Source organism: Artemia sp. Qi Xiang Cuo, chromosome 3 (genome assembly GCF_049724085.1).
Source record: "Artemia sp. Qi Xiang Cuo chromosome 3, ASM4972408v1, whole genome shotgun sequence".
NCBI classification, from domain to species: Eukaryota; Metazoa; Arthropoda; class Branchiopoda; order Anostraca; family Artemiidae; genus Artemia; species Artemia sp. Qi Xiang Cuo.
The window spans coordinates 38278528-38295532 of NC_142796.1; the positions used below are offsets into that span (position 1 = coordinate 38278528).

General features: G+C 34.4%; 1 protein-coding gene across 9 annotated transcripts in view; it reads left to right on the forward strand.

The window, feature by feature from the left end:
- kst (spectrin beta chain, non-erythrocytic 5 kst) overlaps positions 1-17005 on the forward strand; it is a 333164-nt gene that overhangs the window by 304546 nt on the left and 11613 nt on the right. For 8 of the 9 annotated variants that reach the window (XM_089085798.1, XM_089085799.1, XM_089085797.1 and 5 more), the window contains 7 exons: positions 157-459; positions 2911-3033; positions 5882-6131; positions 7698-7940; positions 9542-9680; positions 11475-11610; positions 14640-14834. In XM_089085798.1, coding sequence (XP_088941924.1) covers positions 157-459; positions 2911-3033; positions 5882-6131; positions 7698-7940; positions 9542-9680; positions 11475-11610; positions 14640-14834 — 1389 coding nt within the window. The remainder of the gene's footprint in view (positions 1-156; positions 460-2910; positions 3034-5881; positions 6132-7697; positions 7941-9541; positions 9681-11474; positions 11611-14639; positions 14835-17005) is intronic. The other variant, XM_089085805.1, reaches the window with a different exon arrangement.

Here is a 17005-nt window from a genome sequence, read left to right on the forward strand (position 1 = left end):
TCACTAAATAATTTTTTTAACGCATATTTTTAATTATCGGTTACTATCGGCCGGGCCGTGTTTTTATTTTTCTCCGTCCTTTTTTGCTTAGTTTTAAATTTTCATTGATTTTGCTTCTCTCTTCTTCAGTTTATTCTAAGTATCATTTTTATTTAGGGTCATTTCTTATCTGAAGAGATACAAGACAAAGTAGCTAGCTTACGAATGAGGTATCAGCTACTCCAAGATACTTGGATTCTTCGAAAAGACTTATATGAACGAAACTTGGATCTCCAAATATTCAAACGTGATTTGGCACAGTTTAGCCAGTGGCTTTCAATGAGAGAGCCTTACGTCAAAGATCATTATTATGGTGAAAACCTGCCTGAAGTTGATGAACTAATTAGAAGGCATGAAGACTTTCAGAAAACTCTAGAGGCTCAAGAGAAGAACTTGGAGGCAATCAGAAGAACTACTCTCGTTAGTTTTCTTATTTTCCTCTTTCTATCTTTCATTCATCTTCTAATCAGGTTACACAAGAATGTGTCTGATTTACATGAACCGTCGTTTATTTAGCTTCTTAATGAGAACATTATTTATTGTTAGTCGTTGTATTTTGGCTGAATTGCCAGCCTTTTCAGTTGTTTTTTTCCGCGTTGCTAAGTTTTTAATTCTTTAACTTTGGATTTTGTTTCATTTTCATCTCCACGTTGTTTGTTTTTTGTCTTTTTATTTTATATGGTCTATATCGTTTATATTTTCACTCACAAAACGTGAACTAAAAACGCTGAAAAAGGGAAGTAGATGTACTATTACTAACAACTCACTGCAGCCCATTTATCAAAAATCATATTCATATTTTTCAGTAACTTATCTCTAACCTCACTACCGCTATATTTAAAAAGTGATTTACCACACTATCAGCACCTGGGGCTTTATAATTTTTTTAGTCCTTTTACAAAGTAAATTTTACTTTACATCTAAAGTGTCACAAACTGTTTGTTATTTTCTATATCTTTTCCTGTAGCTCTTATCATGACTTAGCACATTATCAAAATGTTATGCCCATCTCTCTTTAACTCTTTCCTTCTCACTAACAGTGGCCCCATTCCTATGTTTAACTGGGAAAACTCCAGATTTACTAATCCCTTTCAATTTATTAACATGCCAGTAAAATATTTGACCATTATGTCGTGTGGCTGCATCTTCCAGATCTTTGGTAACTTTATCCCTGACCCCCACTTCACACTTCCTTAATTCATATTGTAGTGCTTACTCCACTTTCTTTACATTCCTCTTACTTTCATGTGATCTATCATTCAAATAATTCTTTTACAGGCCCCTCCTCTCTATCAGACATAAGGCATTTTCACTAATATTCCTAGCCGTGTTTCTAAATTTCTTCCCTAAGACACCATCGGAGACTTCACAAACTATTTTTGGATGATGTCCTCTTGAAATATCCGTTTTGTTTCATCCAGTATTTTCGTTGGTTTCTTCATTTTTGATTTTTATTCTTTGGGGTTCAAACTACTTATCACACCTTTTAAAAACATTTTTTCAGATGATTGCATTTCTCAGAAAAATGTCACTTTCCCTCTCTGGATAATGTTTTCATGGGAGTAATATATCGAGTGTCAAAAAAGATTAGTCTCGTTTCAACTTCGTCTTTTCTTCTAACTATTTCTTTTTCCTTCTCTTCTAAATATATCAGCCAGGAATTTTATGATTTATCCTTTGTTTAAACATTGATCAGAGATAATAGACATAATTGAATTGTAGCGGCTTCCAAACTGAATGCTACTCGTAATTTGTATTTATATTTAAGCCCTTTTCTTCTTAAACTGATCAAGTTCGCTCGATTGGTATGGCTCTCTTTTCCATTTGGTTATTTGTCATAATGCTTGAAGTTTTTTGCGGTTCCTAAATTCCGTTATCACTCCGCGAAGAGCATATTTTACAAGAAAAAGTGTAGTGTATACTGTCCTGTGAGGACCTAATGAATGAATTGCACCCTTCCCCCAAACACAAAATTCTCAGCATCCTCAGCCCCACTCCATCTGCTAGAAATTTTGGCTCGATCTCTCAGCCGTGAGGTGAAATAGGGTATACCTGTCAAAACACAAAATTCTTCGCGTATCAATGAAAGAATTGTGGGGCTGCCGCCACCCTAAACCCTCTAAAGGCTAGAACGACATTTTCGCTTTACTGAAAACAATTTGGTTTTGAGCGGTGTGTCTTTATTTGTTAGGTAATTCATCCTACTAAGGATGAATAGATAAAATTTAAAACGAACAGATATTATCACAAATAATAATGGGGATACCGCCCCCCAAATCCTCTAAATGCCAGCACGACATTTTTGCTTTACTGAAAACAATTTGGATTTTGAGCGGTGGATTTTATTTGTCATAAAATCTACAGAAACAAAGTGAAATCACAGTTCTAATTAAGGTTTATCAATAAGAGAAAGCTTTTTGATAGACTTCGCTTTGATCGGGCAAAATGGTAAGTAGCTTGGGCCTTCCACCCTCGTGTTGCTGGTGTATCTTCTAAAGGCATCTTTGCTTTTAAGTAAATTTGTGTCTCAAGCTTCTGGTGTTGAAAATTATTACTGCTCGTTTTGGTCAATACACAATTTTACCTCTAAAAGAACTGGGGCAAAGGAGCCGTAGTACTAGGATATTTGTACTATAAATATTTTATTAGAACATTTCGCTTGTGACATTCAAAGTTTCTTTTAGAAACTCTGTTAGACTTACCTCATAAAATATCACTCCACTCCAAATTGCACTTTTTTTTTAGATACTAACACGTGAACGGAGGATTTACATAAATATCTAAAGCTTGTTGTTATAGAATGGGTTTACGAAGAAAACGTTAGCTTTATTATATATCTTGTTGTCTTTTACATAGGATACTCTTTTTCAGATTGAGGAAGAATTTGGTAACATGCGCAAACTTGAAGAGGAGGCTAAACTAATGGAAGAAAAGCGGAAAGAGCAAGAACGTCTTGATTTAGCTAAGAAAAAAGAAGTTCAGAGGATTGCTAATGTGAGTCATTCTAAAAATCCTTCGGTTTTTCATAAGAATAGTCTATAGCACATCAGTCAGGTTTTCATCTTTCCTGTTCTTTACTTTGCTTTAATTTGGATTCAGAGACTTTTTTATTATTATTATTATTGTGAACCAAGGTAATTGAGCCAGGGCACGGCTTCTTTTCCTTTCTTTATGGTGAACCTAGGTAACTGAACCATTCAGAAGCCAATTTGACGAAGTCTTAAAAACGGCCGAAAAGTTGAGAACAAGCAATTCGTTCCTGATATTCACCTTAATTCAATTCAATTCAATTCAAACTTTTTATTTCCCCCGAATACGAAGAGTAAAAAAAAAAAATAAAAAAAATAAACCGCTAATCAACAGGCCATAAAATTCTTTAGAAGAAGAAGAGGATTTCAGAATTTGGGAGTGTTTTCTTACATACTTGAGCATGGAGAATATTCTCAAGCACACTTTATTATGGATTTAGTCAAAATGAAAAATATTTCGTTACGTACTCACTTACTTAAATCCAATCTGGCCGGGTTGGCCGACTCGGAACTTCTCCTCTAATGGCATTTTGACAGTATTTTCGGTGTGTCTCCCTGTTTGTCGTAGTCCTCAGTAGTACTGGGAAGGAGTGATCAGGAAAGTTTTCTCGACAGCACTTGGGAGGTCATCGTGTTGGGCGAGAGGCATTAATTCATCCTTGAAAGGCTATTTTGGGCAATTGGGCTGGGGACATACGTGGAACGTGTCCTAACCATCGAAGCTGTTGGAGTTTGATGGTGGGCATGCTGGTTTGAGGGTAGTTCAAAGTGGCAGTAGCCGTTCGTTTTATACTCGGTCAAGATAAGTGATGCTAGTAAGCTTTCGGGGTGATTTAGTTTTGAAAGCTACAGATCGGTGCTTGTCATCTGCTTCTAGGGTCCATGTGTCCGCTCCATGTTTTGTAATCAGAATCACTAAGGTACTTTAAAATCGTATCTTCAGTTTTAAGGGCAGGAATTTATTTTTCCGAATAGAGAGTAGTATTATTGAATAATCATATAACTAAAAACCATTTTCGGTATGCTGGAACAAAACATCCTTAAAAAATCTATTACGTCACTAGAAAAATATATATTTTTCTATTTGGTGTTTTGCCAATTTTGATGTTTTCTTTCCATCCTTTGTAATTTCAATTTATTGTATTATAAGTATATTTTTATTAGATCTTTATTTATTGTTTATTTTTAAACTACCTACGATATGCTGCAGCAGAGTATCCTTAGAACATTTTTTTATTCTTAATTATATGATTTTGTAATGCTGCAAAGTCTTAAAAAATATTCTTGACTTTCCTTAAAAAGTCTCCATTTGTATTGTGGCACAGCCGATGTTTGTAAAATTATGCTAAAAAAGCCGAGACTAGTTAGATTTCTTGTGTATGGCTAGTGCTAGAATTAATATTAAAGTACTGGAAGCCCGAGCCTCGTCATGATAATCGTTGTTGCATGTCTTCTAACCAAATATATCTTTGTGCTTCATTTTTGTTCATCATTACCTTAGACGATTTTTCCATGCCCTTTGCTTTAGCTATTCGGATTGTTCCTGTCAAGTTGGAGGGTCCAGGTTCTTGGGCCAAAATTTAGTATTGTTTTTCAAACGACGTATCTATCAACCTTTTATATAGTACATGATGTCAATGCAATACTCTCATGTAGTTTTTGCCCTTTAAATGCATATGAATGTTACCTCATTTATATGATTTTTTTTCAAAAACTTAATTTTCCCAAAGTCGTGGCCTTTTTAGAATGTTTTTCAGGCCAGAAAATCTTTGTGTGCCAATTTTCCGAAAAAAATATCGAGCCGTTTTCGTGAAAGAACATATACAATTGTTGCTCGTTTATAGATAGAAGATATAAAATAAATGTTTTTGCTACCATAATAGCACACATCTAGCAGCAGACATCACACAATAATAAATTATAGCAAACAATAAAATGAAATATCTGTAAAATTGATTTATCCAACACTTAGACAGCATTTTCAAGAAATTCATCATGGTGGTGCTTCATAAAGTACGGAACAGAGAACAATAAATTCCGTTTTGATGACTTTGGAATGGAGAACAAAAAGTTCGCTTGACGAAGTGGGGACTCCTCTACGTGTTTTTGGCCGACTTGTTTTGTGGTTCTTGAAAATCCGGTAAGATTTTGCAATGTGCATCAGAATTTAGAATTTTTTCAAAAGACATCGTGAGATGGTGCGCCTTCCAGATAGTATAATATGACTCTAGTCTTGACAACCACCATTCTAGGGAATTACGGGCTTTATATTACTAGACCCTATTGGATTTTTATTAAGTTTATTATAAATGGTGTTCTGCTTGCTTTCCATAAGAAAAACACGCATGGAACTTGCTTCTAGTAATAGAATTCATTGATAGTTTGAACTTATTTCCTTGTTTTGCTCTTTTTGCAGCTAGCCTTGTATGCCTTTTGGATAAGGGTTTATTTAAGTTGGCTACTGATTTTGTTTATAGTATATTAAGTAAATTTGCGTACACGTGGTTCAGTGTGTACACACCAAGTCAAAATTTTTATATATTCATTTTGTGTGGTTTTAGTTTTATCAATGTTACATCGATGTTTTTTTAATGAGTTAGTCTCGTATTTTTCTCTTTATTTTACACTATATTACAATGAAAACGGCTATTAATCATATATCCGAAATGGGCCAATCTTATTTACTAGATCTTTTCTCAGAAATGATTTTTGAACTTTCGATCAAAGCTTTACAGGAAATTCATTGAACCTTTGTAGTTGTGTGAAATTACATTAAATTAGAATAATATTTAAAATACATTCATATTTTACAGGAAAGACGTCAAGAGGAGCAGTCTCGTAGGAGAACTCAAGAAATCAAAATTACTCGAGAGGACTTTGAAAAAATGACAAATGGGGACATGCGTTCTCCATCCAAGGCACCATCTGTTGCCGGTTCAGTTGCTTCTGACCGCCAACCTGCCAGTGCCAATCAATCACCGGCTAAACCTATGGCAACACTGACTGTTGAGAATGGGGCGAAATATGGCAGTGATCTTTCAATTGCCAGCCGTATTAAAGCCGGTAAGAGGTGTTTTCATCAATATGTAGAGAGTGTTCAGAAGTCGAATTGATGAAGCTGAAAACAAAAAATCGAAAAAATTCAAAAAGAGGGGATGTGGAATTTTGGGTTTTAATCAGTCCTGTGGTGAAGCGGTGGGTTTCATCTCAGCTTGGTAGTACGGGACCCAGGGTTCAAATCCAGTTGTAGCAACACGCAGCAGGGCTGATGGAAGGACATTAGTAGTCAAGAAACGTCTTTAATAGGATAAATTCCAATGGTGCTAATCAATAAGTCTAAGGTGAAAAATTCCAGTTTTTTTCGGCATTTGCTCATGTGCTTGAGCTTTGAAAATGTATTTTAGATTATTTCTATATAGACAAGATCAAGATGGTCTCTAGAAAAATAGATGTTCGATGTCAACAATCAATCAACAAGTGCATTAACACAAAATCCCGATGTGTAAGAAAGAAACAAATCAATTAGACGTCTGCGTGGCTCATCAGCCACTCAGACGTCTTGTTGCGAGGTCAGCCACATAGCTGCGTTGAAAATTTCAGACTGATTTAAACAAGTCCGTTCATCAGCGAAAAAAAATAATTCCTGGCTTCGATGCAATGCAGTAATTACGTGGTAGAAAAAGCGTTCTATGTTTAATGGCCTTTATTAGGGTCTTTGAATAGGGGCAGTATACGTGGTGCACTTCAGTATTGGACTGAAACTGGCTTCAGTATGGACTAATTGGTCTATGGGCACGGCCGTATCTCTAAATTCAATTTTCTGGGCTATAAAAAAAGGAAATAAAATTGGATATGTCCAGGATCCAATGCTATTGATATTTGTTTAGGAAAATCAGAAATTGGAGTGGTCTTGATCATGTCATTCTAAAGAAAAACAAGGATATGAAGCAAACGCACCCTTCTCTGCTTCCCCCTCCCCCAACCTTACCTACTTTATAAAAGTTGAAAAATTTATTTTAGCCTTCAATCTTTTAATAGAACTGAAATAAATAGGTAGTTTCAATATTCCAAGAAGGTCAATCCTTTAATAAATATGTTTGGAGACTTGTTACTTTTAGAAATCAAAATAGTTTATCTAAGAATTGATTTCGCGTTTTTTCAAAGTTACTTGTTTTTCGTTTTGTTTAGTATTATCTCCTTGAATAAAACTTCGTTTCAAGAAGTGAATGTGTCTCATTAGTAGCTGAAAATGAATGTGTATGTGTCTCAATAACTGAATTTTAGTTCTTGTTGCTACCAAAATACAATTTTCCCCAAGCTTGCTATTCAGCTTAGGAGGCCGCTAAGAATACTATTTTATGCCTAAGGTCCTCCTTTGGTTTCCAACGAAATAAGGGATAACTTTGAAAAGACAAGTCAAAGTAGGATGATCTCAACCAATAATAAATTGCTAAAAAGTAATGATTTAAGCAAGAATATCAGTAAGGCCTTCTTATATTGGTGTAATTTAACCCGCAGCTTGAGAAGAAAAAACATTTTTGTACAGAGACTGATCAGCAGAAATCGGTCTGTCTTATAAACTTTTTAGGTACCGTACTATAATTTTTTTTTAATTATTCCTTATTCAAGGTGGAGATATAAAGCGCGCAGAAAGTATGAGAATTTCTAAAGAAGCCTCTCCAGCAATAGCTAGAACGAAAAGAACACCAAGTTTTACAACACGTCGGAATACCAGTTTTAGGAAATCCAAAAAGCTTGAAACCTTACCTGCCTTACCTGCTGTTGAAATTCAAGGCTATTTGGAGCGTAAACAAGAGTTACAAAGTGGTGGGAAAAGGGCTGCTATACGCTCTTGGAAAACTTATTATTCAGGTGATTACTTTCTCTCTTCATTTTTTTATTTCTCTCTTCTCTGTATGATGCGTGTTTAATTACAAAGTTGTTCAGGTTTTACCTTCTCTCTTCATTTTTTTTTTTTTTTTATTCCTTTCTTTCTCTCGATGATACGTGTTCAACTACAACAGATAGTGAATTTTAGAGAACTCTGTGCGGTTTTTATTCTGTGTCAACCTAAAAAATGCAAAATATTTGAAAACTAGGTTTGTGAAAACATAATTATGTAAAGCACTGAGAGTCGAAATTAATTATTTTAATAACTATTCCTTTCTTGTGTATTGTTTAAAAAAACAACTGTTAAATATACCTGAAAAATAATGTTTACTGTTTAGATAAAAATTGGCAAAGAGAGGGAGAGAGAGATAGCTGAAAGAGGGGGGGGGGGTCTGAGCCTGTCGGATTAGAGGCATAAGTTAGGTATAGAGTATTATTGAGACGGGAGTAAAACTATGTTTCCTCTTTCCCTATACTTGAAATTCTAGAAGTTCTGTGCCCCCCCACCCCCGAAAAAAATCCCGGAAGGTCCAATTCAATACCGCAGTCGCGAGGCAAAACAAAATATGCGTTCTTTCAATACTCAGAAACCAAGTGATTAAAAAGCACTCTGGGAAAATTACGACCAGCTACCATTTGTATAAGTTCTCGTGATTGGCTAGGTGATACGGACACATACCAACTATAGACAAGTACGGCTGTGAATTTCTCCTTTTTATATTTTATTTTTTCTTTAAATCATAGTTCGTGATCTAAAGGCGAATTTTGGCGGAACATAGTAATATTTTGTCTTGGGTAAAAAGCTAAGCTCCGCTGCCATGTGAATTCTGGCTGGTATCTCTGTTTGAAAGCAAAATTTTGCAGAGTGTTCCTGGAAAATTTTTCCAATAAGAAGACTCTTTTCAGTACCTGTCTAGAAAATAATACTAGACCTAATGGTAAATTCTAAGCAGTCCATAAATAGAAGCTTTATATTTATTTTAGCCACAATTTTCATTGTTTAAGAGCAGGAGTGTGTTGGTGTTTAGGAGGAATTTTTAATCAGCTGCGTCGTGTTAAGGGGTATTAGAACCAAATAAAATGAAAAGGATAGATAAATGTAGTGATGAAAACTTTGGGGGGGGGGGGGTAAGTCTCCCCATCTCCAGGTTTTCAAAAATACCTTTTTGGGGTAGTTTCAATGGGAAGATTTTTTTCAGTTTTTTTGCCATTCTCATTGAATATATTTAAAAAATGAAAAAAAATGATCTTTTTTTTTTGTTTAATGTTTTTTTTACGATGGAAAAGATTTTACAGATGTGACATCAAAATCGCCGGAATATATTTTGTTTTTCATTCGTTTTAAACGCAAAGGCAGTGTAGTCTGCTAAACAAGTCTGTATCAAAATGGATTAGGGGGTTTGAACCCCCCCCCCCTGGAATGTTTGTCCAACTCGTGAAAACGTAATGAAATGTATATAAATTAAATTTTTGATTCGTGTTTTGAAGTTTTTATGCACCCCCCCCCCCCCCCGAATCAAAAACCTGGATACGGCCCTGGTACAAAGTTATTTACTAAGTGTTTTTCTAATTTTATATTGCAGTGCTATGTGGCCAGTTGTTATGTTTTTTCAAAGAGCCAGAAGACGTGGCTGAGAGTAAATCTGCAGCGTCTCCTTTAATTGTATACAAGTGCATTTGCGAAAAGGCCAGTGATTATACAAAAAGAAAACATGTCTTCAGGTATTTTTTTTCTGCTATATTATTTCCTAGCTGAGTTGAAATTGCTAGATTTGATATCCCGAGGATAAGGGTTCGAGTCCTGGCGTCGCCGGTTATTTGATTTGAAACGGAGGTCAATTGTGTGACTCTAAGCTCGGCCAGAGTCGACCCAGCTCTTAATTGGTACCTGGAGAAATCTGGGGGAAATAAAGGAAGTATCGGATGATTTGCCCCCAACCACACATTGCACTCCCGGCCGAAGGAAGAGAATCAGGAGATCAGTACCTGCGTCACACAGACCGTTGGTCACCATATGAAAAAGTTTTTTTTTTAATACTATATCAAGGTCTCAATTATTTGGGTGAATGAGAAACTTTATCTATTAGGATAACGTGTTGGTTTTTGAACACTATTGGATTACGTTTAGCCTATTAATTTTCATGATATATACTGTAGTAATGTTTTAATTAAGCAATTTCTGCCCCTTTTATGTATGAAATCCTGTACAAGATATTTAATACTTATTGAAGTTTCAAATTTCCTCTCTGCTGTTCATGAAAAACAATAACTGAATAAGATATGTGCTAAATGATCGCATAGAGGGCATCCTGAAAAAACTTTTTGCTGAAGGATATACTCTTTTTGTAAATACGTTCTTTTGGTGAGGGGGGGGGGCATTCGTGGAGTCAGCGGGCCATATGTCTGGATAAAAAATCCTTACTTGGTCCTCACTAGATAAACCTTTAAAATTCCTAAAATTCGTCAAGATGTTTTATTTAAATTGTTAACGTAAGTGAATAATAATTGCTAATTCATTTTGTTAATTTATTATTGTTAATTAATAATTGTTAACATAAGAAGTGTAAATGCACATACCAAATCGGAAATAATGATTTTTATGTGAAAAAGAGAGGCTAAAAAATAATGAAATTCTTTAACATAATCGTGACTTACAAAAGGCGTTAGATATAGCAATAGTAGTAATAAAGAATTTAAAAAAAAATGTGTAAAGTTATTGATTCAAATAAGAAGATATTATAAAACAATAAGTTCCTTGGATCAGCGGTTTAATTATAAAAAGTGATTTTGAAGTTTCGCAAAAAAAAAGTCAAGAAATTTTAATAGCAAACGCTGAATTCCAAAAGGTAATGGATTACTTATTTTATTGATACTTTTATGAACATGTACTGGAATGATGGATTACCCTCCCATTATTGTTTATTATCAAGGAGAACAGGACATATCATCGCATTGTCCACAAAATTAGTTTAGGTCGGGCAGGTCTTGACTAATGAATATTTGGCACCTATATTCATTAGGTGCGTTGTTCATTAAAAAGATAATAAATCTAAACTGATAGCCTAAGCTATCTTTCTGAAATATAGCCTAAACCTGAAAAAAAGATCCGTAATTGATTTTAGTATTTTCTAAATACTAATTGTGGAATGGATTTTTAATTTAAAAATTATTTGAAATAAAAACTAAAAACAATTGGTGAAAGTTTTTAATAAAAAACAAAAATAACAATTGAATTGAAAAATAAAATTATTTAATTAAAAAACTATTAAAAATATTTATTTGATTTTAATTTACAAAATGATTTTTAGTATTGATTGTAGTTTAAATGTGTATTTTAACTGTTTTGTACTGTAAAAGATTGAAAATCATTGGCCCCTTCCTTTGGTGAACTGGTATGTCACTCATTGAGTCGACAATTCTATTCATTACTACCCACTCCATTTGTTAACAAAGTTATGGCAACTTTGCCTGAATTAGCCTATTGTTTTCTTATTTTGACATTCTCTTGTTATTTAGGTTAAAAACTACCGATGGCTCTGAGTATCTCTTTTGCGCCGAAAATGAAGAACTCATGGCTGAATGGGCCAATAAAATTTCATTCCATGCTGGACTGCCACCTTCAATGCAACTCCTAAGTTATGATACACACAAAGTAAGTACGCTCTAAATGGGCCATATTGCAAATTGCTTACCTACAACTTGAAAGGAGAAGGTGCAACCTTAATTTGTATGGAAAGGATAGAAAACTTTCTTTAGGAAAAAAGGATAGAAAAAGCTAGGATAGGAAAATTTAAAATGTTGCTTCAAAAGATTCTAAGGGGAATCCCAGAATTTGTAATTTGCCTCATTAGGTTTCTGCATGTGAATGTTAGTAGTTAGTTTATATGTTTCACTGGTGAAAGTATGTAGGTAGACGTGTTCACTTTAGAATTCAGTCTAAAATCTAATTTGAAGCTAACAATTATTCGCAATGTTTTTTGTTGTTTACCCCATGGAACAAAAATTTTGCCCAACCCTTTGCGCTCCCACTTCTCATAAAGGAATTGATTAAACAAGATTTTTATTTTAGTGTCAAAGGTAAAGAATACGGCATTGGACTTTACGGTCCCTGCCGGCGCTGCTGATCTCCGTTTCTTGGCCCTTCAGCCAGGAAGTGCAATAGGGGGTGGGCGCCAACCATCCTGTGCTTTTGCACACCCTTCCTGTTTACCTTCACCAGATTTGTCCAGGTATCCACTTGAAGCTGGGTTGACTCTGGCTGATCTTACAGAGTCACTCCACTGACCCCCGTCCCAAACCAAATAATTGAGTAAGTTTTCTCTGCTGTGAACACAAGTCGTATTGTTCATACTTTGAATTTTTCAAATCTTATGGTCAAAAGTCATCATTAAGATTTTTTTTTCTACAATTGTTTGGCGAACCTATATAATTAGTTTTCTTTTCTTAAAAGCGAACAGAACAAAAAACCAGTTTTGTAAGTTAAAGCAAAGAGCGACGCTAAAAGTTAATACGAACAGAGATTATCCCATGAATGAACGGGACTTCTCCTTCCTCAACTATCAGAATATTTTCGGGTCTTTTGTGGAAACATGTTTGTTGGTCGAAGCTATCAGTAACAGTTTTTTTTTATCTTTTGCAAGTCCTTTTTATTTCTTCGTCGACGTTCTCTTCTGAAACGTTGGTTTGAAATTACATAGAAAAAAAACAAGATATTTATTGAGCATTTTCATGGCCATACAGAAAAGTCAGGTGAATATAATTATCATAGCATTGATAAATGTCGTTGTCGTAGCTATATGGATAGAATTAAAATAATCCTATCTGAATATGCTGAATAATATTAATAAGCTTAAATAAGACTGCGGAAACTATGTACATAAAAGTACACAAAAATTTTAAATCTAAAAAAAGAAGGATTCATTACCACTTAAATATTGACAATAATCGCATTGTTCTTCGACATTAGAATATCCTGACAAATGTAGTTCAAAATCCGGAAAACCTACATCTTGGAGGTGAGAAAACATTGGCCCTCACATGAAACGTTTTCCTTACTCACTCAGCCCCTCTCCTCCCTACTCTTTGCAACATTCTCCCTTTCTTAACCTATACTTTTTAACGAGATCATCATTTTCCCTTTCTCCTTATTGTCATCTTTTTCTAATAAATAGCACGCAAGCTGGGAATCGTAGGTAAGGATTTCTCGCTCGTCTATGATTTTACCGTTAATTTTGAATTTGCATGATGAAAAAAATCGTGGTTGATATTTCTCGTTAATATTGATCGTGGAGTTGATAATTTTGCTTAAAATGTACAAAATTATTGTTTTATTCTATCGATTTTTTATTAGCATATTAAAAAAAATCAATCCAACATAAGTATTATCTATTTAGTCCCGCTGTACATCAAAGCTTATTACTTTAACTCCTCCAACTTAGGTTAGGGCTTCTGCAGCTGTTTGGTTACTATTGTACCCATGGAATTGATAATATTTGTGACCCATTCATAAAAATATAGGCAGTTCGTTTTTTGATATCTAAAATGAAATAAAAGTTTTATTTTTAAATGGTTTGTGCTTCTGTATCTGAAAGTTACACTTTCCCGGAACCAGAAGTGTGCATGAATAGTTTAAAAAATTACCAATTTTGAAGGAAAAAGAAACATTTTACCAAACAGGTTCTGTTATTATTTTTTTTTTTTTTTTTTTTTTTTTTTTTTTTTTTTTTATATATATATATATATATATATATATATATATATATATATATATATAATATCTGTGGGCTCTTGTTTTGGAAGGGTCTATAGAACTAGCGCACCTATCCTGGACGATATTTTGTCTGGAAATAGACTGTTATGATTTCACGTTAAGATTCCGGCGCTTGCTTCAGGCTAAGAAAATTATCAAGATTAACGTTCTTAAGAAGATTAACGTTCTGATGCATAGAGTGAATTAAAGCAGCTTACTTATAGTAACACATGCTAAATTAGATATAACCGAATGTTGTTTTCGAGTTTTTTACAGGTTAAAAAGCTCAAATTTTACCAAAAAATTCACATATTTTATTTATGTGTTTGTCTACGGCCATACTTAGAATTTATGTTCGCAATTTAGCAACTGTTACTTGTAAACTAAACTTGTAAACTAATAAAAGTTTATATGTTGAGAAGCTCATTATGTCTCGCCTGCATAAAGCCAGGGTTTCCCTTATCTTTTTAAGGCAAAGTTGACCAAGCTACGTCAGAACCAATGACTAATCAATACGCACTTTAATGATGTTTGACCCAAGGCTTAATATTAAACTGATTCTCAATGTAGAAAAAATTACATTAATAAGCCTGAGAGGGGTTAAATTTTACGTGGGTGGACCATGGTAAATAAGTATTTGCCGTGCTTTTTGCAATGAAGCCATAGCTAAGGGGTTTACCCCCCCCCCTTCCCCTCCCCCCCCAAAAAAAAGAAATAATAATTAGTGTTGGTATCTATAGTATTCTAAGATCTTTGACTGGGACCAGCGTCTCTCTATTTGGATGCACCCAAGATTTCCCATTTCAAGAGCATTTGGCCTATTTTGCCTAAAAAGTGTAGGTGAAGACATGGCTTGAGACATAATATGACTAATCACTAGTTGTGAATTAATAAAATTAACAAGTGTGTTATAACTGTGAATAATCATCTAGGCCCTGGTGCAGGAGAAGTTACCACGTGAATCTGATTTGAGTGGAAAAGAGAGTTTTGAGAGTGCTCAGTCGAGTGTGAATAGTTCACCTCGATCAGCCTCCCCTTATTTAACATCACCGAAAAATGTTGATGGTACTGACAGTGATGCGGATGACGTGGTTCCTAAAGTATTGGTGCATGTTAAGAATTTTCAGGTTTGTGGATATTTGCATGTTTGCTTGGTTTGTATTTTTCGATGGTCGCTATTGCTTAACATCTGGGCTGGCTTGCTAGTTTTTAGTGCTTTTTTTTAATGTAAAAGCTAATGTATAGGCGGTAGAAAAAATCCACTTTTTGACTCCTCTTTTTTTGTCAAGCTAGCTGATAATGGCAAAAGTATAATCCAACCTTTAACAAGAAAAATTTGTGTTAGGGTTTAAATAAAAAAAAAGACAGTGTGGTATTTAGGTGATTTGGAGGAAATTGTTACAGCGAAATCACGTAGATTTCGCAGCGAAACTTGTGCCAAAATTCTATAAAAAGAGCAGTACTGATCGAAAAAATTATCGCGAGCCTATGAGGAGACAAAGACTGGCAATTTTCCTTTTTTACCCCTTTTCTTTAAATAAATCTAAGGAAAATATAAGAAGCCATATTTTTGGGCCTAAAACTGTCCTGTCTTCGTTTGAAACCTTCATTTATGTACGTCTGTTTAGAGGATAAAAAATGAAATCTTCAGAAAATAAAATATCTGTTTACAGGTATGGCATTCATAAGATGCTAGCAATAGCACGGCTGTTGGCTCTTTGAATGAAAGGTGGGCGTGATCTCCCCATGAAGCTTTACAAGCGAGGTTTGTCAAGATAAACTCAAAATTCCTTGTTGTTCATATGATGTCATATAGAAGGAATGCCTTTAAAAACTAACTTATTTTTCAAGGACCTCTATTACGGACTTGATTCATTGAAAGACAATTGTTTTAATATGCATATAGTTTAATATAACCCTGTTTTTTAAAATCCTTTTCAATTATTATTTCATAAAGTATTATGCCTTTTATGAAGAGTGTTATCAGTTGAAGTATTGGTCCTTACCAATTGGTCACATGTTATATTTCTTAGGACTGTCCTTGTGGTCAAGCTACTTAAGAGGCTTGCCTAAAGTCCCATTCACAGTGAGATTTGCTAATACCGAACTTAAACTGGCACTAACTTGAGCCAATTATATTTTCATTGAATTTTCTGACTGGCCGAAAAATTGTATGAAAATTTCAGATTGGCTTAAATTGGCGCTAGCTAAATATTGGTATTTGTAAAATTTCATTGGAAAGGAACATAGTACACAAACAGTTTTGTGTTTGAATCCTAGTATCGACAAGTTTTCGATTCTAATTTCAGTGGCTGACCTTAAAAAGTAACTTTCCTTCTCCTAAAACTTTAGTAGTACTTAATTAATTAAATGCATTGTAAGCTGAGTCGTCCAAAGTAGCAAGTTGAACCATTATAATTGTACTGCGATTATAGGCATAAAAAAAAGTGCGTGGCCCTTCAGAAGTTTCAGACTTTTGCAAAAAGGGGCTACTTTTAAGCTCCTAGGCACTATTTCATGAGTTTGGGGGGTTGGCTCTGGCTGCTGTAGTTGAAAATAAAGAAACAACTGGAAGAAAAAGAAACGATTGCCTTTTGGGACAAGGCGGGCTAGAACAAATTGGACAATTCAGTAAAAAAAATGGTCCACCATCAAAGTCCATCTTTTTTACTTATAGAATTTTTTTTAATCGTTCCTAAGCGTTGTTTTGCTCCAGAAGCTTAACTTGTTGGGGGTAGATCAGTGAATAACTCTGATATATTTGTCCTCAAATTAAACTGAGGATGCCCAAAGCCCCAATTTTAAAGCTTGCCTCCAACCCATATTCATTTTGAATTAACGGTATTAATATCTAATTCATTGCTGCTAACCACTCAGTAGTGCTTTATTCACCTGATACCATGAAGGTGGGCTTTTTTGGAGCTTATAAGTCTTATTTTTCATTCTTTTTTCCCTTTTTTTACTTCTAGAATATTTTTGCCTCCCAAAAGTCTGTTATTTTTAAAGCTTTTGGAGAAATTATAGATAAGCATTGAATTTCTTCTCTTTTGCTGCTGTCTGGTTTATATAAGGTCAGGAGTTTCAAAGTTCCTTATGCTGGTTACTAATGGTTCGGAAAAACATGTCTAAAAAAACGTAAATAAAACACTGTTACAGAGAAAGAACGACTGTAAACGTAAATCCATTAAAACGTTTTCGTTTTTTTCTGTCAACCAATGGGGTTTAAGTGGGAAAATTTCGATTTTTTGTTTGTAAGTTTCCAAATTTTTCTTGTGTTTTTTTTTTCATACCAAAAAGA